The sequence below is a fragment of the Triturus cristatus genome, chromosome 2_2, assembly GCF_964204655.1.
Source record: "Triturus cristatus chromosome 2_2, aTriCri1.1, whole genome shotgun sequence".
Taxonomy (NCBI): Eukaryota; Metazoa; Chordata; class Amphibia; order Caudata; family Salamandridae; genus Triturus; species Triturus cristatus.
The window spans coordinates 580,040,465-580,065,756 of record NC_140582.1 but is presented as its reverse complement, the minus strand read 5'-3'; the positions used below and the strand labels follow the sequence as shown (position 1 = coordinate 580,065,756).

The 25,292-nt window shown below is 44.8% G+C and overlaps 1 protein-coding gene across 6 annotated transcripts in view; it reads right to left on the bottom strand.

Annotated features, from left to right (window-relative positions):
* FNIP2 (folliculin interacting protein 2) overlaps positions 1-25,292 on the bottom strand; it is a 319,680-nt gene that overhangs the window by 20,545 nt on the left and 273,843 nt on the right. For all 6 annotated transcript variants that reach the window (XM_085641737.1, XM_085641733.1, XM_085641735.1 and 3 more), the window contains 3 exons: positions 16,261-16,407; positions 16,010-16,179; positions 4,436-5,759 (listed from right to left, as the gene is read on the bottom strand). In XM_085641737.1, coding sequence (XP_085497863.1) covers positions 4,436-5,759; positions 16,010-16,179; positions 16,261-16,407 — 1,641 coding nt within the window. The remainder of the gene's footprint in view (positions 1-4,435; positions 5,760-16,009; positions 16,180-16,260; positions 16,408-25,292) is intronic.

The following is a 25,292-nucleotide window of genomic DNA, read 5'->3' as shown; positions in this document are numbered from 1 at the left end:
GTGGTTGAGCCAATGATGAAGCGTTAACATTGTTAATCTGTTAATGAGAGACCACTGATTAAACAGACTAGCATTAATACCTTGTATTATTAAATTGTAGGAAAAGATAATTATGAAAGGAAAACGTTGTGTGTTAGAATACCAGAGGCCGGAAGTGTGCTTAACTTCTGCAAGGAAAATTTCATGAGAGCTAATCATAAACCAAGTGTGCACTTTCTCTTCAGACGGTGAAGTATTGGGATGAAGAACCACTTAAACAGTGTTCGGATGTGCACAAAAAGCTTGGAAATTAAGTACTGAACCTCCAATAGAGAGGGCTTCCAGAAGTTCAAAAAGTTAAATTTGCCCGAAATTACTGGTTCAGATTAAGTTTTCTTTCTTACTGGGAAAAGATCTCAACTTGACATCCAAAGGGCTTTCTGATTTGATATGCCCAACCAATACCCGCTTTTCCATATATGTTTTCAAGACTACATTCAGGTTTAGAACATGTTTTAAGACAACATTCAAATGTGAAAATACAATTGAGCGTCATTGGTCCTTTTTAAAGGAACATAGAGCTGCCCTTTGTTTTATTTGGAGTAAGTCTGGAAATACAAATTCAACTTAATGCATGCCAGGAAGGGAACAAGAAGTTCAAAATCAAAGGGTCATTGCCAAAAATAAAAGCAACAAACAATTCTCTGTGGTTATTTTCCTTGTGGCACTGGGTCCCAAAAATCTGAATTGTTCCACCTCCACATATTTCAATCCTGCAAAATTAATATAAAGCAACATGGGAGATATTTTGGCAAACATCAATTGCCAAACCATAAAGCTGAGTAGACAAAAAAGGTTAAAATAAGGGAGCAACCTCCACATTTAAGTTGAATTGCACATTTCTAAATAACACAAAAGAAGAAGAGACTTTGAGCAAACAAGTCACTGGGATAAAATGAGCTGACTGCTTTGGATATTATAGAAGAGGATGCAGTGAAAGGTCCATATCTTTCTCTTCAGAATTTAAATATGTATGATAAAACCCAGGGCACATATTTGGCTCTACCATGAGGCAGCATGCTGTAGGCCCTACTGAAGAACAACTGTGGGATACTGTGAGACAGACAGGCCAGGTTTTGAGGGTTGCTGCAGCTACATAAATCAGGAAACTACAGACACCCTCAGGAAATAGAATCTCAAAAAGGATCTTTAAAAAGCAGCAAGATCTTTTGTTGGTTCTGTCACTAAAAAAAGAAGCGAGGAAGAATAGAAGTGAGAACAGACAGTGGGATGCATGGATAAATGAAACTGGTATATAATCGATGAGCATTTCTTTGTGGTGGAGTCAGAGTAGTTTTTGTTGCAGATTAATTTTTTGTTACACAAACAGACAATGATCTATGAAATGTATATTTCTGACCACAGGTTAAACCCAATCTTTTTTTGTAAAGCCTATTTTAATCAATCCCATGACCCTCGTAAGAGGGTAACAGTGTACCAAACTCTATGTAAGACGTAGTTGAATAGTTTGTGCTCTCTCAGACGTACAGTATGGGTTCCGTCCAGGTCGGTCAACCGTGGCCCAAGGCCTCAACTTAACCATGATACTCAATAAATACACGGTTGCACGTTCCAGTACCATTTATCTAGCCTTCAGGGACTTGTCCTCTGTGTTTGATTGCGTGAACAGGGCAAAACTGTGGCAGTCCATGAAGGACATTGGGGTTGACAGCAACATAGTCCATTTTTTAGAGGACCTTCACAGGGCAACCAAGGCCAACGTTAGATTTTCGCAGGACCTTCGCATGTCACGGAATTTTGATATAAAGAGGGGTGTACGCCAAGGATGTATCCCGGCCCCATTCTTGTTTAACCTCTATATTAATGACTTAGATAAAGCCCTATTATCAACTGGGGTAGACTATCCACATGCAGGGCGACTAGGTCTCCCTGTTTTACTTTATGCGGATGACACAGTTCTCATATCTAGGACTGCTAGGGGGCTTCAAACTCTGCTTGACGACTTTTCCGACTTTATGTCGGAACGACATTTTTCCATCAACACCTCCAAATCCTACATCATGCAAGTGGGGACACACCCAAAAATATTTTTCCAATTTAGGGTAGGTCCTGTCAAGGTACCCCGCACAGATGTCTTCTCATACTTGGGGGTCATACTGGATGATGAAATAAAATGGGGGCCCTTTAAACAAAGAATAAAGGGGGTCTGGTGCAGGTGAACAAGGCCATTTTTAACTGCCTCTGAATTAGGAAACAAACCTATCGCCGCCTTGTTGAAAGTCTATCAAGCCAAGAGTGGCGTTAGCCTCCTATGGGAGCGAAATATGGGGGCACATCTCCACTGACGTTTTACAGGTGGTTGAGAATACTTTTTTGAAGCACCTGCTGGGTGTTCCCCGTGGCCTGTCTAACTTGGTGGTACACGAGGAACTGAGGGTGCCCTACTTAAGCGATACCCTGGCACTTCGCCACTTCACGTTCTGGGTAAATAGTTGGTTGAACAAGGGATTAACACTGAGCCAGCTGATTGTAAAAGAGTGTATGACCCTCGGCAGTGCGCTCAGCATACCTTGGCTCAGAGACATTAAGAGCAGTTCCGAAAAGCTAGGACGAGCCGAACTATATACCAATCCTGAAATACTAACTACAAAGGATGTGGGGATAACAAGGGAATCCTTCAAGAGTTTAAGGAAATTGGAGAGGGAAGAGCTGGAAATGCGGAAATCTAGCGTCCGCAAATTTTTAATGCTAAAGACAACTTCACTAGCAGAGCCTTATCTTCTGGGGTTTTTATAGACCAGGTTTTGCCTGGATCTTTTTCACCTCCTGCTCGCCATACCTAGGGGAAGCAGTAGAGGCCAGTTGTTAGCACCATGTGGCTGCGATGGAGTCTCCACAGGATCTGCTACACTTCATGTTTTTTAGTAAATTTTATGAGGTTCCCCGGAAGTATTTTTTAGTCCCAATTTTAAAGAAGATGAATTTTAAGCAGGCTCGTCCAGCTCTCCTGTAGCTACAACTGTTGAAGGATCAATGTATTCTCTTTGTCGTTGGCTACTTGAAATACGTGGTGAAGTCCAAGGCTTGTCTTGACTAATAGCTTATAAGGACCAGGATTTTGGATCATTTTGACATACATGTTTTTGTAGGTTGGGATAATTTTACTGGAGAGTGTTGATCATAGGGGGAGATTATTTGTGCCTGAACTTTGCACTTTATTGTTACAGATTGCCATGGGATGTTGTGCAATGTATTTTAACTGTGACAAACTAGGTTTGTTATTTTATGGAATCATTATATTTTATGTAAATCGGATGCATTATTAACTTTTATGGTTTTATATTTTTGAAACCGAATAAAGTTTACTTGAATTGAATTGTTTGTGCTACTGATACGGCTCGTTTCATCAGAGGGAAGGACTGGTTCACCTAATGAACCCAACGGCTCAAAAGTACTGTAAAGGATACACTGGAAACAATGCCTCACACTTAACTAGATAATTCTTCCTCTTAATTTGAATGAGGAGCAAAGCTAATTGAAACATCTGGTCAAACCTTCAGTTGCTCCTGCACATTTGATGTTCCTGTGGTGAGGGTCCCTGACTGGAGTCTTTATGATGTAAGAAATTATGTTGAGCGACAAGGAAAACTAGCTTGACAAACACAAAGCATTTGTGTTTTGCCAAAAGGTACCAAAGATGCATACTGTTTGATGTCACAATTGTCCAAATCAAGCTTTCAAGAGGCTGGGAATATGGAGTTGACCAAGTGAGCACCTATTATAGCTTAAAGAAAATGCACCATCCCATAGTGCGATCAAAGAAAAAAAGTCCCACACAATTTGCTGTTGTGTAATGTTAATTAGAGACTGCAAGCAAAGAATAAAAACTTCTTTCTATTTGTGATCATAAAACCAATACAATTGTGAAAAAACTACTTATGAGAAGTGAAGGAACAACTAGAGTTTTATTGACAAAATTACAAAAAAATACTATTCCCTCTGGCAAGACATTCGAGAGAATCCTTTGTTCTGTATATGAAACGTAGTTTCAGCATTTTAATTTCCCAATATTTGCAGGTTCAGTCAAAGATCACATATGTGCACAACTAAAATGTTGCTTCAAATCACTAATTTTTATTAAAAACACCACCAGCCAGTTAGACAGATCACAATGCAATGCCATGAAATAGAAATCTTTAACTGATGGCACTCTTAGCTTTCCCTTATTGTTGAAAAACCCTAGTTGTTACTTTTCCAGGCGAAAAAAGAATCATCAACAATGAGAGTGAAGGAAATATTATACTTTTGGTAATAAGGACTCTAGATTAGGATGTAGAAATATAAATCTAATGAATTGATGAGGTCTTTATTTAGAGCAAAAGGGTACAGTTTTAACAACTTCCTCTTGCTATCCCAGTTCCAACAAACAACTTACCAGGGTAAATGAAGTTCTTCTTCCACAAATTCTTCATGTCGTTCAATGGTAGTACTCCGAGATGTGGCATTTAGATTGCCTGTGCTACCTTCGTCATCACTCTCTCCAAGCGCACTGTCTGAACTCTCATTACTTGGAATGTCAAGATCAACACTGAAGGCAATCTTTTTCATAAAATCCACACAAGTGATACCTACAGTGCATCCTCGACTACAGTTCTGTGCTGGGGAGCATGCCCTTTCTATATTTAATGAAGAATTATGCAGGCTTTTGGAGAACTCGGACACAACTTTAATATCAGAGGTTAAAGAGTCATTTTCTGATATCTCAGGCTGCACAGTAGCGTCTGCAGTGCTTGTTTCAATGTTATTACCATCCGCAAAATATTCATCAAATATGCTTGTACTACCCTCACACGATGGAATCCTTGCATAAGAAACATTGGGCTTTATGTCTGGCTTCTCAGAGACTTTAAAAGCTGTCGTTTGGTCTTGGGCAATCTTGGTCCTTGCTTTTATTGAGCCAATAGCTTCACTTCGTATTTCTGGTGATTCTTGGAATGCCTTTAAGGTTTCATCAATTTCTCTTCTGCGGCTTTCAAAGTCCGACTCCGGAGACGCTGAGCTTCCAATCTTGAAAGTGACTCTCTCACAGTCAGCACTTCGCTGACTAAGCTTGTCAGGGCATGGGCGAGCAGATGAATGATTGGTTGGCTTTCCCAGTGCATAAGGTTTTGCCTCCTTTTTAACAAAAAGGCCAGAAGTCTCAGCCAATAAATCTACTGCCATGGATTGCCCCGCCAAGCAATGCACTGCAGCACTAGTAACATTTATTAAGGATTCTCTCTTGGTATCTTTCGTTCCTGGTGCCACTTCTTTGCAAGGACCCAAGCTACCATAAACTGCCCTTTCAGGGGAAAGATGAGGGACACTTGAGGGGTGCTCCGAGTGCCTGGTGATACTGTCTTCCAATTTAACAGTTTCAAAGCTCTCTGCACTGCTACATGGAGAGGATGTTGTATTCCTTCTACCACTAATTTGAGAAAAGGCAGGAGACACAGGAGAAGGTTCATTCTTTACTGTGACAACCACATACTCTGATTCCTCCACCTCTCCCTTTGCCAGCGCAGTCGTTATCTTGCTCCCATTGAGAATATGTTCACCTTCTGGTTTTGTGCTGCGAGACAGCTGATTCTCCTGCAGTTCTGAGCAGCGAATAAAGTATGTGAGGATGTAAAGAATACGCTGAACAAGATCTTTACGTTTTCCAACCACAACAGTACGAGTTAGTCTGACTGGAGATCCTATGGCACCATAGAGGTCACCTGTGTACAAATAAAGCAAAACAGGATAAGCAACAACCTTAAATCATAAACTCATTAGTGTTATACAAACCAATTTCAAGTAGAATTTTTGTTTTTTTACACCACAATTATTATTAAAGAAACTTTGGCAAACACGTTTACACCATTTCTGCTTGCTGCTTTTGACTATGGAATGGAACAAAAAGATAGAAGTTAAGGTCGTAATTACAGAGAAGCTTTTATACCAAGGAAAAACAGTGGAAACTTTGTTACGCATTGATGCTTATAAATCATTGGAAATAGGAGATTTGAAAGAGACCTACTACTCTATGTACACCCCTTTAAAAAAATATAAAAGGGAACCAGTTTTGCTGTCTTTGCTGTTTGAGTGGCAAACCATGTAACACACTGATTTAGCCTCAAACATAGCCCAACGTTATTATGTAAACACAGCAAAAGTAATGGCAATGCATTCTACAACACATGCTGCAACAGCATTTTCCTTCATACTGTGAGCTACTTCGTCCTTATATCCTTCCCCATCAGAAGATCATTATGCACACTCACACTACCCACTCCCCTTCATTATTACATTTTTCTACCATCTCGCACATCCTCCCTTCCCCTTTTTCTCCCGTTGCTGATTAAGCAAATCTCTGATCACCCATCTCATCTACCCTCCCAAACTAAATGCTAAACAATCAAAAGTATTGGCAAACCCAGAAAGTCTGGCATTAGCTCACAAATGTTTGGCTTTGTCGATGCTTTTTATAACATCTTTTGTTTTGAGGAGTTCATTACCTAAAAGCAAAAATAGTTTTTGGCCACACAAACCACACTTTGCCTTAGTAGTTCCTGGCATTGAAGGGAACTACTTTGCCTGGATGTTCTCTTTGTGAAAGAGTAGAATATTGTCACTAACAGTAAAGTTAGACAGTGGCTGAAGTGGGCTGACCCACTGTCCCATAATGTATGATGTAGCATGCACAAAAAAATTTTGAATGACAACAGAACAATGGATAAAGAGGATTAGCTGAACTCCCCAATAAATATATAGCATGTAGAATTTTAATAAATCGGAATGACTAGGCTAATTGCTTGACCATTCTGCTAATGGGAAAGTTTGACAACTGCATACAACTGTAAAGTGTATATACAATGTGTATCTCGATTTGATTTCAATGTGTGTGCAATACAAAGACCAGTGTTTTATACATACGGTGTACAGTCTCTTTGTGGCGTACGCAGTCTGTTGCGAGAGTGGTGCAGAGCCAATACTTTACACTTGGGCCCCAAGGATAAGCCTGACTGAATGGTGCCAAGCTAGCCAAGGGTGAGCACAGTTTATCGGATACGTGTATCGTACTCATCCTAACTAGAACGGTGGATTCTGACTGGCTTTGATGCATCCCAGTTTGCTGGAAACCGCTGGATCCAACAGCTGTATTAAAATTCATTTGAAACAGTCCCTATTATTAAACACTGCAATTCGCGAACTCATCAAAATATATATTAAAATTAAGTTATTGGTGACTTTTTGACAAAGCCAATAGGTCTTCTTTAAATTTGTTGATGTGCTGATACCTTTGATAAACCCAACAGGCCTACCGCTTTTCATATTATGACCCTTTGGCAAAGTTAGTAGGTCTGCCTTACTGAAAATGACATCATCTATATTGTTACATGACCTAGTCGTGCACAGCAGAGCGTGGTGAGGAGTTGGGCATCCGTGAGCGGGTTGGACGCAGGTCCTAGCTGCAGGGCCAGGCCCTGGGCCAAACCACACACTGTGCATGGCTAAAAGCAGTGTGTGGCGAGAGGTTGCATGCCTGACCTGGCTGCAGGCCCTACTCCACGCATGATGATGGACATCATACTTTATGTTAAAAAAATCCATAGAAATGGACTAGAAAAAAAATACAAAGGTTAAAGTGACATTATAGTTAGGAATTGCAATACATTACTTTACATTAAACAAAAAAACTTAGAAATTCAATTAAAAAAAACAAAGGTTAAGGGGACATTATAGTTAGGCGAAAATGTCAGTTAAAACATACCATTTGAAAAGAACAAAACCACTGAAATTCACAAGTTAAGGTTATTCCAAGTAATTATAACTTGTGCCTTAAAGTAGCTATAACTCGCGCCCTTGCCATGCACTGCTACTTACCTCACATGTTACATTACTATGATGTGTTCTATGACTCATTGATAACATCACTGCAACATCTAACATGACTGCTGGCAACACTGTGCATGGTGGTGGTGCAAGTTATAGTTAGTTTAGGGCATAAGTTATGTTACTTGAGACAACTATAACTGGTGTTTATACACACCACAATCAAGTTTTCAGCTACAGTTCTTGTCATCTTGTTTAAATAGATGCACATAAATACATCTACAAGACTCAGCAACATAACAAATTACCTTTCCTCACCTCAGCAACAAGTAATCATCCTGCCATGCAGTGCAATCCAAAAGATAAAGCGGGCTAACAATGCACAAAATATGTATTCCAAACCTGAAATGTCTGATTCTACGAGGTTAACTTACTTCACACTGAACACTCCACTTACATGAAACAGAACATGAGAAACTGACTTAAATGATTGCTCTAAACATGTCTGAAACGCTTCATCACCTACAAAGAAGTAGTGGTATAACCCTGAAAATCAGTGTGAGGAGCATCCCAACACCACTATTCCTTCTCTTCGTATATTGCAAGGCCTCCAATACCACGGTTTCATGGTTACCATATTTGGAGCGCTGAACAAAAGATACGTGTAGTGACTTACACAGCCTCCTCCTATGTCTGGCACAGATGTTCACAATATTGCAGAACAGCTTAGAATTCCTTACTGTCCTATAAGTCCCACCTCTTCTATCCCTTATAAACATATGTACAAGTCCATCTAAAAGATAAAACTCTGCAGTACGGCTAACCTACCTTGATCTGAGCACACCCACCAAAGAGAATAAAAGCCTTTCCATAACTTACACACGTGTAAGACCCTTAACATTAAAGGGTACAGTCATGTTAAAGGTGAAACGTAGGTTTATTTGATAGTCATTACAATTACAGCCTGACAATTAGTGAACTGAAAATAGATAAGGCACTCGTATATTATGTCAACGGGAGAGACATTAAGTGTTGTATAGTAATGGCACTGCAGCATATGGACAGCTGAGGAGAAAAACTCAAAACTAGATACGTTATCATTTTAAGCATACGTGCCAGTTTCCGTTATAACCACCAGATGGCAACAACACACCATTTATTTAACTGTACTTGGTGCAGGGACTTAAAACCAACATTGTGTTCAGTCTCGCGAAACAAAATACGATGAAGAGTCGAGAAGACAGACCGCTTCGCTTTCTCACGTCTAAACAAACAGTTGTTCTAAAAGCGTATATGTGCAAAGCAATCATGGGGCTAGTGAGATAAAACAAAACCTGTCTGGCTCGTCCAACGCAATATAAACGATGATAATTCCGTAGAACGATCTATGGACAGAGTGAGCAGCTAGGAGGAGAGAGGAGGTGGGGCCAGCAGGAATACTTCTGCATAGGTGATGCTTCACCGCGCAGAGAAGGGTGCTGGGCGAAGCGTCCGGTAAAGGTCGGGCAGAGAGACGGCTGCAGAGCTGGGGGTGATAGGCGGGTGAAGTAGGAGGGGAGGGGAGGGGATGGGATGGGACGGGACGGGTCATCCTTCTGGGCTGGCAGAGCTCCCGCCCGGATGTATTGCTACCCAACGGTGAAGGACACTTGAGGAGAAGGATTTGTAGCTCATGATGAGTGAATAGGGGTAGAAATGACTCGTCTCCACTGAGCAATTCCTGATTCTAGGTTCACAGCAGCTGAATCCTTGGAGTCTAGTGTTCTCCTTTCGGGATCTTCTAATTTACAGTCTGGGATTGCTGCTGGTGCATTTCATGCGTGCACCACTTGATTTTGGTGTCGGGTATCTTGGGGTGCTAGGGTTTAAATGCTTTAAGGCGTACAGGCAGGTCTTGAGTGAACGACAAGCTGGCAGTGTGCCAGGCTCTAGACTAGACAAAGGCTTCTCTCGTTTTAGGAAACATTTTATTAGGCTTTTTGCAATAAGAAAAGCAAATGTCTAAACATAACAATACAGGTCCGACATCTGTACATCAGCCAATTTGAAGGACAACACGCTTATACTCACCAGTGCCCGAGGAAAGGGTCAGCATAAAGTTACTTACCTACTATCTAGCTGCAGATTCCTTACCTTTTGATTTTCCCCAGGCATCAAACTGGACCCAGAAGATTTTTGGGGAGCAGTACCCGTTTGCGCTGAAAGTTGGTGTCGATCAGCTTCGAGTCAGTCGACGTCCGCACCCAGAAGTGACAGCGCGGTACATATATAAGCGCCGTCCAGGCTCGCCGATGTCAGTTACTTTTCACAACTTTCCACACCAGAAGCGTGGAGCTCTGAAGAACACTGACCACTGGTGTGTCAAAACTAGGGTCCTAAAAGGAGTCATCCTTGTCCCTATAAATTGGTTTGCAGAGCTGGAAGGATGGGTGGGTCAGTAAGGAATCTGCGGTTAGTCTATACCAAATAAGGCATCACCGAAGGTAAGTAACTTGTTCATCTGATAGAGACTTCAAGGCGCAGATTCCTTACCTTTTGAATAGATACCCAAGCAACACCATCCTCGGAAGAGGATCTGCAAACTAATTTCAAATGCGAACGTCCTGCAGGACACAACAGGTAAAGTGCCCTTCCCTGCAGACCTGACTGTCCAGGCAGTAGTGTTTGGCAAACTTGTGCAGGGAAGCCCATGTTGCTGCCTGCCAGCTGTCCAGGACCGGAACTCCACAAGCGACTGCAGTGGTCGCAGCTTTAGGTCTGGTGGAATGAGCTCGTAAGCCCTCAGGAGGTAGCTTTTTGGCCAGTGCATAGCAGATTCTGATGCAGAGCATGACCCATCTGGAAATGGTCTGTTTTTGCACCACTCCATTTCTCTTTGCACCAACATACCCAACAAAGAGTTGGTCATCCACTTAGAACTCGTGTTCGGTCAAGGTTAAACTACAGCGCTATTTTTTGGGTCCAGACAGTGGACTCACTCCTCTTCTTTAGAGGGTTGTGGAGGAGCATAAAAGGTAGGGACGGTGATAGATTGGGTCCACATGAAAAGGAGTGACCACTTTTGGTAGAAAGGAGGACCTTGTGAGAAGCATCTATCTAGATAGACTGAGAAGAAAGGTGGCTTAGATGATAAGGCCTGCAGCTTACTTCCTCTGTGGGAAAATGTAATTGCCGCAAAGAAGATTGTTTTGTGTGAGAGGCATGAGGGGACAATTGTGTAGAGGCTCTAAAGGAGCACACATGAAAAAAGTCAAAACCAAATTAAGATCCCACTGAAGTATAATCAATGGGAAGAGTTGAGTTAGACCTTTGAGGAACCTATGTACAATAGACAAAGAGGGCTGATAGGCAACCACAAGAAGGTATCAGTGGCAGTTAGATAGCCCTTAAGAGTGCCCAGAGCAGAGCCCTAGTGGGCAAGAGAAAGAATTAAAAGCAGAACATGAGAAATAGGGGCAGAAAGGGGATCAACAGATTTTCCTGCACACCATGTCACACATTTTTTCCAACAGCAGGCGTACACAGTCTTGGTGGAGGAACACCTGGCTGCCAAGATGATATTACAGACTTCGGGAGGAAGGTGAAAGCTGTCAATTGTCACTGCTCAATCTCCATGCAAGAACGCGGAGAGTCAACATGATCAAGTGAAGTACCCTCCCCCGCTGCTGCAACAGAAGATCTTCCCCAAGGGGCAGCATGATCAGCAGTTCGATGGCCAAGCTCCGAAGCTCGGGATACCAAACTCTCCGTGCCCAGTCCGGAGCCACAAGAATGGCTTGGGCCTGGTCATTCTTAATCTTCTTGAGAACTCTGGGCAGTAGTGGTATGGGCGGAAAGAACTCCACTTGAGATGCAAAAGCGCCTACGAGCGAGAGCTGCCTCGGAAACTCCAGCACGCAAAACTGCTCACATTGCGCGTTCTCGGCAGGGGAAGAACAGATCTAACCAAGGCCCACTGCTGAAAGAGTCCTTGCACCACCTCCGGTTGGAGACGCCATTCGTGATCCGCCAGGCATCTTCAGCTTTGTTTGTCTGATCTGGCATTCACAGCACCTGCCAAGTGAATCACCAGGGATATGCCCTGCTGTTCCAGCCATGTCCAGCGGTGCAGGGCCTCTAGGCAAAGGGTCCACGACCCCAGCCTGCCCAGCTCATTGCAGTAACACATGGCAGTGGTGTAGTCTGTGAATACTTGTACCAGCCTTCCTCTGATCGGATCGCACGGAGCTCCAGTAGGTTGAAGTGGAGTCCGAATTCGGCTGGAGACCAGTGTCCTCTATCTCCACGTTTCCCAGATGGCCACCTAATCCCTGGATTGACGCATCTCTCACTACTGTGAGATCTGCCTGGGGAAGGGAGAGGGGTCTGCCTCCGAGCCAATGGCGGTTCGTTAGACACCACTGCAGATCGTTTGCTGTTCCCTTTTTTGGTCTGGACTATTTTGGAGAGATTTTCCCCGATGCTGAGCTCAGTGGAATTCTAGGTCCCACTGCAGGGCCGCAAATGCCATCTGGCATGCGTCACCAGCAGGATGCCGGAGGCAATGAATCTCAGCAGTCTCAGAGTCAGTTTCACTAATGATGGATTAAACCCAGATCTGTGACTAGGGGTGAATGTTTTGCCAATGTGCAACATTCCGTCCATCATCTTGTGTGTTTTGCTCAGTCTCACTGACACCCAGGCTAGAGGCTGAAACAATGGTATCATAGCCTGAATATTCTAGACTATCCGCACAGGAGGATAAGCCCGAAACTGCACTGTGTCCAGAAAAGCTCAAATGAAAGGTAGCTTCTGAGAGGCAGTCAGGTGTGACTTCAGCATGCTGATAGTGAACCCCAGTGAATGCAGAAGGTTTGCCATAGTCTAGAGGAAGTGGGAGAGGACAGCCTGGGGTGAGGCTGTCTTCAGCAGCCAGTGGTTGAGGTAGGTGAAGAGTGGAACACCTGACCTCCGCAGATGAGCTGCAACCATCACCATCCCCTTAGTGAACACCCGAGGGGTGCTGGTAAGGCCAAAGAGAAGCACCGTGAACTGAAAGTGCTTGTGGCCTACTGTAAACTGCAGATCGTGCCAGTGGGCAGGCAGGATGGGAACCATCCAGTTTCCAGTGTCCAGGGCAGCCAAGACCTGAGCCAAAGTGAGCATTTTGAGATTGAGAGTTCGGAGATCGAGGATACGACAAAGGCCCTCACGGAGAACAAACAGATGATCCTCCGTCAGCCAATCAAGAGATGGTAGCATGGGGGGGAGGTGTAGTGTTGAAGGGGAGAGTTTAACCCTTTCGGACACTGCAAAATCCACCTATCCGATGTGATAGGCTGCAAGTGGGCAGGTGATAGCGAATCATGCCTCTAATTGGTTGCCCATGGTGATAAAGGGGCAGACTAGGACGGTCTGGAGTTGGTTTTCTCAGCGGGGTAGTGGACTGACTGGACCGCTGACCACCTGACCCATGAGGTCTATGTGTATCATGCCCTCATCCACACACAGGCTGGGGAGCATGCGCACTGCGGTAGTTGGGAGGGAAGGGAAGTGGCGTGAATGGAAGCCCCTTCCGTAGCCACAAAAGGAAGAATGGGGTGGACGTGGGGCCGCAGAGAGGCCTAAGGACGTGGCTGTAGCACAAGAATCCTTACAGAGCTTGCCCGCCGATTTCTGCCTGGTCTCTGAAGAGACGGGTGCCATCGTAGGGCATGCCCACAGAGGAAGCTTGAGCATCCCCCGAAAAGCCAGTCGCTCTCAGCCAGGCGTGGCACTTAGCGGCCACTGTCGTGGAAACCAGGAGTCAGTTGTGTCAAGTCCGCATTGAAAGGTTAACTTTGCTGCATCTCTCCAGTCGGTGACAGCTTGGTAGAGTTTTCCATTTGAGTCCAACAAAGCCCATCACCTTCAAGGTTAAGTACAAGGCTCACTTAAGGGTAAGACTTTCAAACCTGTTCAAATCCTCAGCAGATTAATGAATGACTAATGAAGAAAAAAAATGAAATGGAAAACAATGAGTTATCATGGGGTTAAAATTTAACTGGATAATCTTAATGTGGACTATGGTGGAACGGTGCTTGATACTCTTTCTTTTGTCTATTTATGCTTTGGGAAGTAATAGGAGTTTAGCAAATGGATAGGTTGGAGTTTCAGGGCTTCAATCAGATATTCATGCGACACAGTCATCTAAGGCTATGGGCCTGTGACAAGAAAGCAGAAGTCAGACTGGTTGCAGCTACTTTCCTGAGATCGCAACATAGTTCGATGTAAAGAATCAGTGGAAGAAGGAAGGAGGATTGCAAGTCCTGCCAGTGTTTCCTGAAGTATGACTTCTTTTTCCTCCAGAACAAAGGTAGCTGTAGGAGGAGTACTAGAATCTCAAAGACATGCTGACTCAGGGGAGTCTCTCCCGGAGGTGATCATTTGTGGTTGGTGAAAGGTGGACCCGAAGAAGCAAAAACTTTTGGGTCGGCTTGTACGATCTTTGTAAGTGCAACTGATCAAGCAGTTCCGTCTTGCTGACTAGTAGCAGGTAGAAAGGATAATTGGTGGGTGAATGAAGAAGTTCACCTGCAGGTATCCAGGATACCCCAGTACCAGAATAGTGTAGACAAAGGGCAGTCAGATCTATGCCAACATTGTAGTAGGAAAGAAGGGTTCTCACCAAATAGCTGCATCTCATGCTGAAAGCCACAGAGGAATGACTATGCCTTTCCCTTCTTCAGAGAGACTGCCTCATGAAAGGCAGGGAGGGAGAAACAAACCAAGACCGAAACCAAGGTCGCTATGCCGATAGTTGTAGAGGTGGTAGCCAACCATAGTAGTTCAGCAGGGACACAAAGGGCAATTATACACAGTTGTAGGGGTGTCCTCCCATTGGTAAATAGTGATAGGAGTGGACAGTGCGTCTCAAGAATTACACCAACCTACCAGGTGATAAGTGCATCAGCCAAGACCAGATGGAAGAGTTTTAATTTTACATTGAAATCAATGTTTGATTAAATAACAGTGAATAGTTTAAAACACATCACATGTGGATATTTTTCTATGGGTAGCCGCAGATGTGCTTAATATATAAATACTGGTAAATTACTTCGGCAATTCTTGGAAGCTACACTATAAGCGAAGATAAAAGAATCTGCAGTCAACAACATTGCATAATATAAGCACCAAGAGTATCATCACTGATAATGAGGTACACTGGCACCTAAGAACAGACAACTCGACAAAACGTCTAGTGTTTGACCTTCAGTTTGCTGAGAAGCTTAGACTTCCTGCTAATGGTTGCAGGTATGATGGAGCCAACTGTGCAAAGTAGAGTTATGGTGACAGTTTATGCATTAAAGCAAGAGGAGCTGTAACATGGACAGCACTAGCACAGGCAAAAGAGTCCCACATTGAAAAGGATCAGAAAGCAACCCCATTTGAGATAATTCATCATCAAAACGGTTTCATCTGGTTTGAACCATAAACACTGTTCCTCTTCACCCCTACCTTCATCAGGTGCGTACCTGAGTTCAATCATATTATAAGCTGAGCTGCTACCCTTTTAAATGGGAGGACTGACACCAATAATTTAATAAATAAAATTAAAAATACCAGTCAACTACTTGTAAAAGGTATTTTCAGATACAGGGCATCCCAGTGCGCGCTAGCAAAGAGGAGAGCATCAATGCCTGCCCTTCCATTTTAACACGTAATCCAGGCAACAAAAGTTATTCAGAGTACAAGATCGAACAAGATGGCGCCAAAATGTTAAAGCAAGCAACTCCCTGTATTAATCTCAAATACCTCCTGCAAGAGGTTTTTCGATTTTTAAGAAGAAAAACAAGTAGGCTGGAAAGACAAACTTAGGGAATACACATTCATACTTGTAGAAATCTCTGAAAGTCCACACAAAGGGATAATAAACATTCGTAAAACAGTAGCTTCTTTCAGTCTTTACATAAAAGGAGAAAAGCTAAGTGCTAGAACCCAGTAATATTAATCAATTAATGTTACTCGCTGCTGGCAATGCACAGATTCTGCCGACACTGTGCAGGGGGCACAACAATCTTTCTACATACAGTTGACACATCGAACACATTGCAATATTAAAAATTACTGTGGTCACCACTGAAGTGTGGGCCTCTGCGGCTTTCTTGAGCATGAAACATGTTTGTTTACTTACCAAGCTGTGCCCAGAGTGGATTATAAGGATGAGATTTTGCCAGCAAGTTGACAGACTGGGAAGCATGCTTTTCTGAGAAGGACTTAATAGGAGGATGATCGTTTGGCATAACTGTGGGCACCCATGCCAGATGGTAGGTCAGCACAGCAGTAAGTAAAGCAGCCAAAAACCTAATAAAAATAATCTCGTTAGTACTGGAAAAATAAATGTTGAACAATATTATAAAAAGCACTACGAAGATGACTACATACTGATTCCTATTGGTCTGCTCGGTTAGAAGAGTCAGTTCTTTGAGAAAATGATGGCAGAGCTGGTTCTTTTCTGGCATGTTGGACATCATGGTCAGCCACACTGGTTCAGTGATCCGAGGGATGGAGTAGAGGTTCCAAATTGTTTCCCTATGAGAAGACAATTACTCTTACATATGTGAAGAGCCAAAGAACACATACTAGTAGAGAAATTCTAGTTAACAGGTATTTGATTCTAAACTGAAACAGAGAATTTTGGTTCTTACTACAATTTGTTCTATCAATATTAATAGCGTGATTTCCCAAATACTTGACCAATAATCATGATAAAATAGCGCCTCTGTTAGGCGTTCTCTATTCTTGACTGCTATTAAGTTCTAAAGACATTCATGGATGCCTTTAACCTACTACAAACAAGAAGAATCTTTGCAAGCAGCTGTCTCATTTTTAATATTTTGTGCATGATTACAAAATACTACAGGGCATGAAAATGGACAAATATGAAGGGACGCAAGGAACCATACCTGAATGAAAGGTATGCATGTTATTTTTCAAAATCATTCATACTGGGCTCACATTGGTCCACTAGAACAAGATTCTTGTCTTAAATTATGAGTGGTATTCTACTGTTTGATATTCTCTCTTTGATAGCTTTATTTCTGTCAGTGACCATAAAAGCATGGATAACATATATACAGACATAAAATACATAAATAATTCTGGTTTTTAAGAGAAAAAATTATTAAACAACAGTTATCAAAGTAGAAACACTGAGAAGTATACAGTGCACATGTACATTCACGGGTAAAAAGATAAATTTTTTAAGAGGGACCCATCGCCTTTAGAATTCGGTTACGCGTATGCCAAACATTGGTAAGAAATTTTGCTAATGCAAAAACAGTTGGGCCAGAGACATCAGATTTTAAAATCCTATACATTGGTGCGTATTCCCTACACCCCGTGTTCCTTATCAACGGGAGGAGCCAGTATTTTCGTGCTGCTTTGTAGGCTGGGCAGAAAAAAGCCACATGCAGATCAGTTTCCTCCGTAGTATCACAGACCGGACACTGCTTTGATGTGGGAGCCGGTAGCCAGGTACTTGAGAAAGACCGGAAAGGTAGTGTGCCGTATCTCCATTGGAGAAACAGCTTCCGGGCCAGTACGGGGGAGATAGGATCCAATACCCTCTCACACCTATAGAAATCCTTGCTTTGCAAGAACACGGAGGCTAAGGACCCTTCTGCCTGGGTGGCTTGGGCCCTGGCCAATTTATATTCGTGATATACGTTGGCCAGGGACTTTTTGGAAATGTTTAATGCGGCTTTCGCTGGCTCAGTCCACAAATCGGGGAGCCCTATTTCTATACAAGTGGCTTGGATGTTTTTGACCCAAGGGATATTGAGAACCATTGGGTGGTTCAAAAGTTCAACCAATTCCGCCCTATATTCTACAAGATCGTTGCTACTCCACAGCCTACGCCAGAATGCTAGTGGTCTCAGACTTATTTCGTCAGCTAATGGTCGTAGGCCCAAATCAAGCCTCAGTGGGAGGAGCGGAGTGCTGGGCGGGAGTGCGGCTATCTGTCTTATAAACTTATTTTCCGTTATTGACAGACACTGACAAGGCGTATGGCCCCCATAGTTCCGCCCCGTACATTATCGCTCCCCTAGCCTGTGCCTTATATATCTGGATCAGTGCCCCCAGTGGGCGGTATGATGAACCAGTCATCATCCGGGCAATACCCCCAGTGGTTTGCGTAAGTTTAAGGTTAGCCCTACTCTGATGAGATTCTCAAGTCATAGTTTCATTGAGAGTCACACCAAGGTATTCAAAGGTGGACACTCTCTCGAGCCGTGCAGCTCCCAATTGCGGATTTGGCCGTAGTTTTTGCCTCGGATTCAAAACCATGAATTTGGTTTTTGCCGCATTGATTTCCAGCCCCCTAACAGTACAAAAAGCCACGAAGGAGTCAAGGATCCTCTGTATACCCATGGGGGTTTTGGATAGCAGCAGGGTGTCATCCGCAAACATAATTGCGGGCACCCTGCTGCCATTCAATTTCGGGGCGTCAGTATATTCGGTGGCATTCAGGTGGCCGATTACCCCGTTGACGAAGAGGCAGAACAGGGTCGGTGCCAACACACAACCCTGTCTTACCCCCCTGCCAACGGGGAATCTATCGGTCAGTTCCCCCGACCTCCCGCACCTCACTCGGGCATAGTTGTTATGATGCAGCCACTGTAAGATCAGTAGGATGTCCGGGGGAACACCCATCTCTGCCAGGATGGTCCAGAGTTTCCCCCTGGGCATCAGATCGAATGCGGCCCTTAAGTCCACAAAAATTGTGTACAAACTACCGCACTCGAATTTTGCTACCCTCCAGTAGATCAGATTCAATCTAAAAACCTGGTCCACTGTGGATACCCCCTTCCTGAAACCCGCCTGGTAGGGACTAAGGGCTCCCACCTCATCCATCCAGTCCTGGAGCCTGTTCAACAACACCCTACCAAACAGTTTCTGTGCCACGTCTATTAGGCTGATTGGTCGGTAGTTGGCTGGGAGGAGAGGCGAGCCCTTTTTGAAGATGGGGACCACCTCTGCCCCCAGCCAAGTACTAGGGATTTCCATACCACCAAGAACTCCATTGAAAAGGGCGGTAAGGTAAGGGGCCCAAACAATGGGCTCCTGTTTAAACATATCCCCAGGTAATCCATCCAGTCCCGGCGCCTTTCCAGAGGCCAGTCCTGAGATGGCAGCGGTCACCTCACCCAGCGTTATCGGCTCCCCTTCCCAGTCTGGCCAGCCCACCTCATCGGCAGCAGGAGATTCTCCCGGCTCTGAGCTGTATAGGGTCTGGAAGTGAGCCTGCCACACCCCTGGGGCAATATTGGGCTCTATTGCCGATTGTAAATTCCCCGACCCCCCGTTCACAATCCTCCAGAACAGACGTTGGTTTTGGGTCGCTAGTGCCTTAGTGAGTTCTTCCCACTGTTTTTCCTCCCATTCTAGCTTAGCGTGGGCAGTGAGTTTCTTGTAAGCTCGCCTGCTTTGTTTGAGGCTATCCCCCCGTAAACCCTCCTTAATTAATCTAAGGAGCTCTGTTTTCGCCCTTCTACAAGCAAGGTTGTACCATAATGTTTTGCCTCGTCGCCCCCCTTTTGTTTTACATGAACTGTAGGTGAAATGAGGTGCCGCAGTTTTTATGAGGTCCTCATGGGCTTTAAATAATTTGCCCTGGGAGTCTTTATTGTTTACCTTGGCGTCCAAGCAGCCCACAGTTTCCAAAATGGGGGTTAACCCATCATAGAGCATGGGGAGTTTATTCTTGCTTGTGGCCAGGTGCTCCCACCTAATCCTTCTCCTGTTGTTATCAAGGAGAAGCGCAGGGATATTCCCTTCCGCAGTATTCGCAAGAGCTTGGGGGCCAGGATGGACAAGGTCGAGCTCAAGTGCGTTATGGTCACTGTCGGTCCTTTCCATCACCCTGAAGTCCTGAATTGTCGGCCACTTCACTATTTGAGCCAAGACATAATCCAGACGAGACTCTCTTCCCAGTCTGTTATAGGTGGTTTTACTGGGTATGTCGGATTTTATTCGCCCATTGCACGCTCTGATTCCGAACTTCAAGGTGAGGGCTGTAATTTGTACTGCTAATGGGGTCCAAGCCTTTGGAGGTGGAGCTTGCACCATAGGGACTGCCCATCTGACCTCCTCTTCAGGTGGTAGCCCATCCAGAAGACCGGGGAGTGGCTCAAAATGAGAATTAAAATCCCCTCCCACTACATAGTATGAATCACTCGGTAGGTCAGATAAAAAATTAGAGAGTTCATCTATGGTTGGTGATTCCTTAGCAGTTCCCATTGGCCTAGAATAAATATTAATAAACACCAATTTAACTTGGTTGGGCCACAATAGTGAAATCGCAAGAATGTCTTCAGAGTTGGTCGACAACCGCAATGCCACACAGCCCAAATGGGATGCAACCCAGGTCGTGAGCCCTCCTGACGGACGGCCTTTGCCTTCCCATCTCGCTGGGGTAAAGAATGACATGTAGCCTGGGTGACCATAGTCCTCTCTGGCCCAGGTTTCCTGGAACATACATATGTCTCCAGTCTCAATGTAGTTTGCCCAGTCCGAGTCACCCAGTTTGTTGGCGAGTCCGGCAACATTCCAACAGATTAGCCTCAAATGATCAGAGGTATTAAATGCCGAACCAGGGGGGTTAGAGGAGACGGGTCCAGACTCTACTGCAATCGGAAATTCTAACGCATTACCAGCAGTAGGGACCGGAAGAACGGAAAGTCCACTGGAGCCATTCTCCACCAATATTGGCTCAATCAGAATTCCAGAGGCATCGGGAACGTTGTGGGCAGGTAGATCATCCAGGACCACTGAGCTATTCGGTGGCCCGGGAATTTTACCAACAGTCGAGGTGGGTAGCTTGGAGAAACTACAGGAGGCACAATCCAGGGTCATTGGTATGTGAGCGGAAAGTCAATCAACCCCATCCAAACCATTCAGAAAATTAAAGCGATTAAAATGGAAATAGGGCGTATCCTGGAATTGGAGATTTGGGCGTTGTACATAATCCTTCTGTCTGCGTCTATGTTCCACCCTTGTCCACTCATCCTGCGATGGGACATGGTGCATACGGATAGGGGGGAAAAAGAAGGATACTGGAAGGGTCTGAATAGTAGAATCCAGTGATCCATTTGTTCCATTGCAGATGTGCAAAACAGTGCCCGGATCCTTGAAACTTACCAGGATACAGTCCCCTATTATTGTTTTTCTAGTCTTACCTAACCAGGGAACCCTTCTAACCATAATAATCTCATTATTAAAATGAGACGGTAGAGGTCGGTTCAAATTTAGCCATTTGATGACCTTTTCCTTTAGGGATTGGTAGTCTTCATTTTCCCCAAATCGTAGACGGGGAGCACCTGCTAGGACCACCGTTAGACTATTAGCCTCTGGCGGCAAATCTGGTCTTCGAGAACTTGGGCCCTGCCGGCCCGGAGAAAGTGAAGAAGTGCCGCCGGCTTCTTGGTGGCCACCATTAATCCCTATCTGGGAACTATGAAGGGCAGTGTCTATTGGTTGTAAAGACCTATTGGTTGAGGTACAACGCGGTGCCTGGACTGAGATAGCCATTAATGGCTGCAGGGTAGGGGCAGTGGTCACACTCTGAGGGGGGCCTTTGTTGTCGCCCTGTGGGATTCCCATTTTAGGAGGGTTTCCTGTGGGGGGGTGAGGTCCCTTATTATTAGATTGCTTACTAACTAAGGTGTTCAAGGTAGTAAGAGATGTTTCTAATAGGGTGAGCCTAATCTCCACTTTTTTCAAGCTATCACTAATGGGCTGCAGAAGGGAACGAAGTAGGAGTTCTATGCTCCCTATAGATACGAGAGGGGGATTTCTGTTAAATGTGTTGGCCAATGGGTCGTTGATATCAGCAACTGAATTGGAGCCAAGGCCCTCGGAGGGAAGAGCAATAGACACAGTCTCATTGTCCCTCCCAGATTGTGGTGCATTTGTGTGTTTTTTACCAAAATCTAGATGGGACAGTTTGGCTTTCCCCCTCCCCCCCATTGACTTTCTACTACGTTTGCTCGGTGGAGGCCTATGCAACTCTACCACGACACTTTGTTTTGGCTTACTTTTCTTAGTTGCATGCAAGGGGGGAGTTTGGGCAACCAAGTTACAGGGGGAATAGACGTCGTGGGAGGGGTTATATCCACAGACTTCCCAGGGGCCGACCCAGGGGAACGGGAAATATCCCGCAATAAGAGGGGGAAGTCCTCAAAAGTCAAAGGATTTGAGCTGTTGGGGGGCGTGCCTTCCTCTTGGGTAAGAGGATACGGGATAATCTCTGTCAAGGGTCTGCTCTTCATGGTTTCAATAGAGCGCCGCCGCTCCGCCCTACGTCTCTCCAGGGAATTTTCCTTGCCTGCGTCTCCTTTGGTAGATTTGAAATACTTGTCCAATGTCCCTGTGTTGCTGCCCCCTCCCTTACAGGAGTTTTGCATGGTCCTGGTGAGGGCATCACCCTGGGTGGTTTTCAAATTAGGAGATAAGGGATGTGGCCCAGCCCGGCCTCCTTTGGCCCCGGACGGCCACAAACGGTCCCGCCCTTGTCCCGGGCTTCTCCCGGCGCCGACCCGCGCGCGATCCCGCGACGCGGAGGACGTCCTCGGGATTTAAACGCCTCCTGGCGCGGGATTAAGGCTGGCGGTGGCGGCTTCCTGCCGCAAAGGCTCGTGGGGCTTGTGGTCCCTCCCTCGCTGCGGCCGCGCTGGTGGAGAAGAATGCGGCGGCGGGGAGAGACCACCTGCGATACCCGAAGCCCAGAGCAACAGCAGGACACACTCACGAGGCAAGGTAGGGATCAGAATGCCTGCGGTTCCCCCAAACAAAGTGCCCGCTCGGCCGAGAATGTCCTCGGGATTTAAACAGATTCAGATTCTGTGTGTATCCTCAAATCTCTCAGGTCCTCGGTCTGCTGGGTGGTTCTTTGGCCTTATGTGCCTGGATTGCTGATTGGTGACTTAAGCGGATTTAAGCTGGCTGCCTGGCTGGCTAAGGCGGTAAGTCACTAAGAGCTAAGCATTTAAAGATATGCTTAAAAGTTAAAAAACTACTAAATGCAGCCAGAATATTAATGAATGTTTATGGCCAGCTCACCGCTCACAGCTGTTCTGTTCTACCGGCTTCTCTCGGCGAATGTTGGTGCTCCTTGCTCCTCACTCCTCGCTCCTCCTCCGTCCCGTCCTTGGGCAGCTGTAACGGTGATCTCCGGATAAAAGGAGTGGATCACCGCCGGCCGACAATCTGCAGCGTTATCGCCGTTGTTGTCTATTTTCCCTTCCCTAGTGCAGGGACAGCTCCGGAGGCACAGAAGTGCGGGGGGTTGCGGGTACGCGGGGGTGATTTTCAACCACCGGCCGTTATTGCTCTCACTACCCTCTGCTCCCGCTGGTGCTCTGCTCTGCTGCTCAGCTGTCCGAGTTCGGGCGAAAACACGGACTGGCTCAGAGTTCCTATTTTTTATACACAGGACTGTGACTTTGATATTCTGAAAGTGCATCCCAAAGAAACCATGATCTTAGTAATTCATCCAGATCTTTATAAAAGGATTTCAACAGTGGCCCTAAATAAACCTCCGTCATGATGAAAACACCACCACAAATATCAGATATTTCTTTACCTTAATTATGGTCTTTGAACTATCATTAATGTGTGTAGCAGAAATGCTCCAAATTCCATATGTCACTATTTAATTCCACTAGGACGCCAATGTTTTTCTCCTTGGTTTCAGAGAAGACCTTTGAGAACCATGAAATGTTTTTTTAGAGGACCTCCATCCTGTAAACATTAGATCTCGCAATGTGAAATTTAAGCATTTAAAATTGATAGCAGTAAATCCGATTGTACCGTATGAATAAGTTACTTACCTCCAGTAATGCCTTATCTGGTAGAGACTAGATCTAGCCACAGATTCCTTGCCTTAGAATTATTCCCAGGCGCCAGACTGGATCCATAAATCTTTCTGCAGCAGTGCCTCTGCGCATCGGTAGACGGTGCTGGGCGACTACGTATGTCGGCATCCACCAGATGCGAGGTCGTCAGAGTCCATATAAACCCTCCCCCGATTTGCTGAAATCAGTTCCTTCCGCAAATACTTTCCACTCTAAAATGCAGAGCCACGTATAGAAACTGCCATTGAAACAGTCTGTCCAAAAAGAGTCCTCTTTTTGAAAAACGCTTATATGAAGAACGACTAAGTCTGGATTGTCCTTCTTGGTCTCCTCTCTGTACGTTTTTTTTCTTTTGAAAATGAAAGGCAAAAGGGTGCAAAGAAGGGAACTGGAAGAAAGAGAATCAGTTTGTGGAGCAGGGAGGGTGGGTGGGTCAGTAAGGAATCTACGGCTAGATCTAGTCTCTACCAGATAAGATGTAACCGAAGGTAATTAACTTAATTTGAGATGTCTAGCCGCTGACTCCTCGCCCTAAAAATGGATACTCAAGCAATGTCATAACGGAAGAGGGTCTGTAAATGGATTCCAAAAAATATCCCAGACTAGGCTATCTGGTCAGCATAAGAAAAAGAGAACGCTTGCCAGGAAGGGAGGGGTGGGAGAAAACATCCCACTAGAAACTCGGTGAGAACCCCGTATGGAACTGAATCCATAGCCGTGCAAAGACATGGGAGAATGCGCAAGGCAGAAGAGCAAGACAAGATGGAAGAACAATCCATTAACATAACACTACAACGCCCCCCGGAAGAGCAACCGGTTCAAGAGACTGAGGTGGAAGGCTAAGGACAACAGCTAAAAGTACCAGGCAAAGCTCCCAGCCATACAAGTAGGCATGGCAGAGGGCTTCAACCAACAGCTGATAAAGCATCACAAGCAATAACAACAATCATGGCCATAGACCGCATCAGGCAGAGGAAACACTTTGAGAGAGAGGAGGCTCTCTAGGACTATGCAGAATAGAATCCCAAGAAAAGAAGGTATAAAACACATGTAATTAGAGAGATATGAAAATGTATATTTTAAAATCATATGTATAAACAAACTTATACAGAATTAACACTGTACAATAATAGGTACCCAAGAAAGGTACATACAACGACCACAGCAGCAGCCATGGGCTGAAGGTGAGACAACTGCAAACTGGAAACCAGCCACATGGCCCCATATAAAGGGAGAGGGTGGGGCGGAAGTCCACACCCAGAAAACCAAGGGAGTGGACAGAATCAGCACTACTAATAGAACTGGACTATTAGGCAGATTTGAGACAATTGAACAGAAAACAGCAGGTGAGAAACAACCCTGACAGAATAAAGAAATAAAGACCAGAATGGAGGACTGGAAAAGAGACCGAGATGGACGGGGCCAACACCTGCAAGCCCAATGCAGACAACCAGGCTCCCGCGTAAAAGAAATTAGTATCGGAAGACCAATGCCAGAAATGAAAGTACAACCAAAAGCCAAGTGTAAAGAAGAGAAGGAATAGATAGCGAGGAAGTGCCC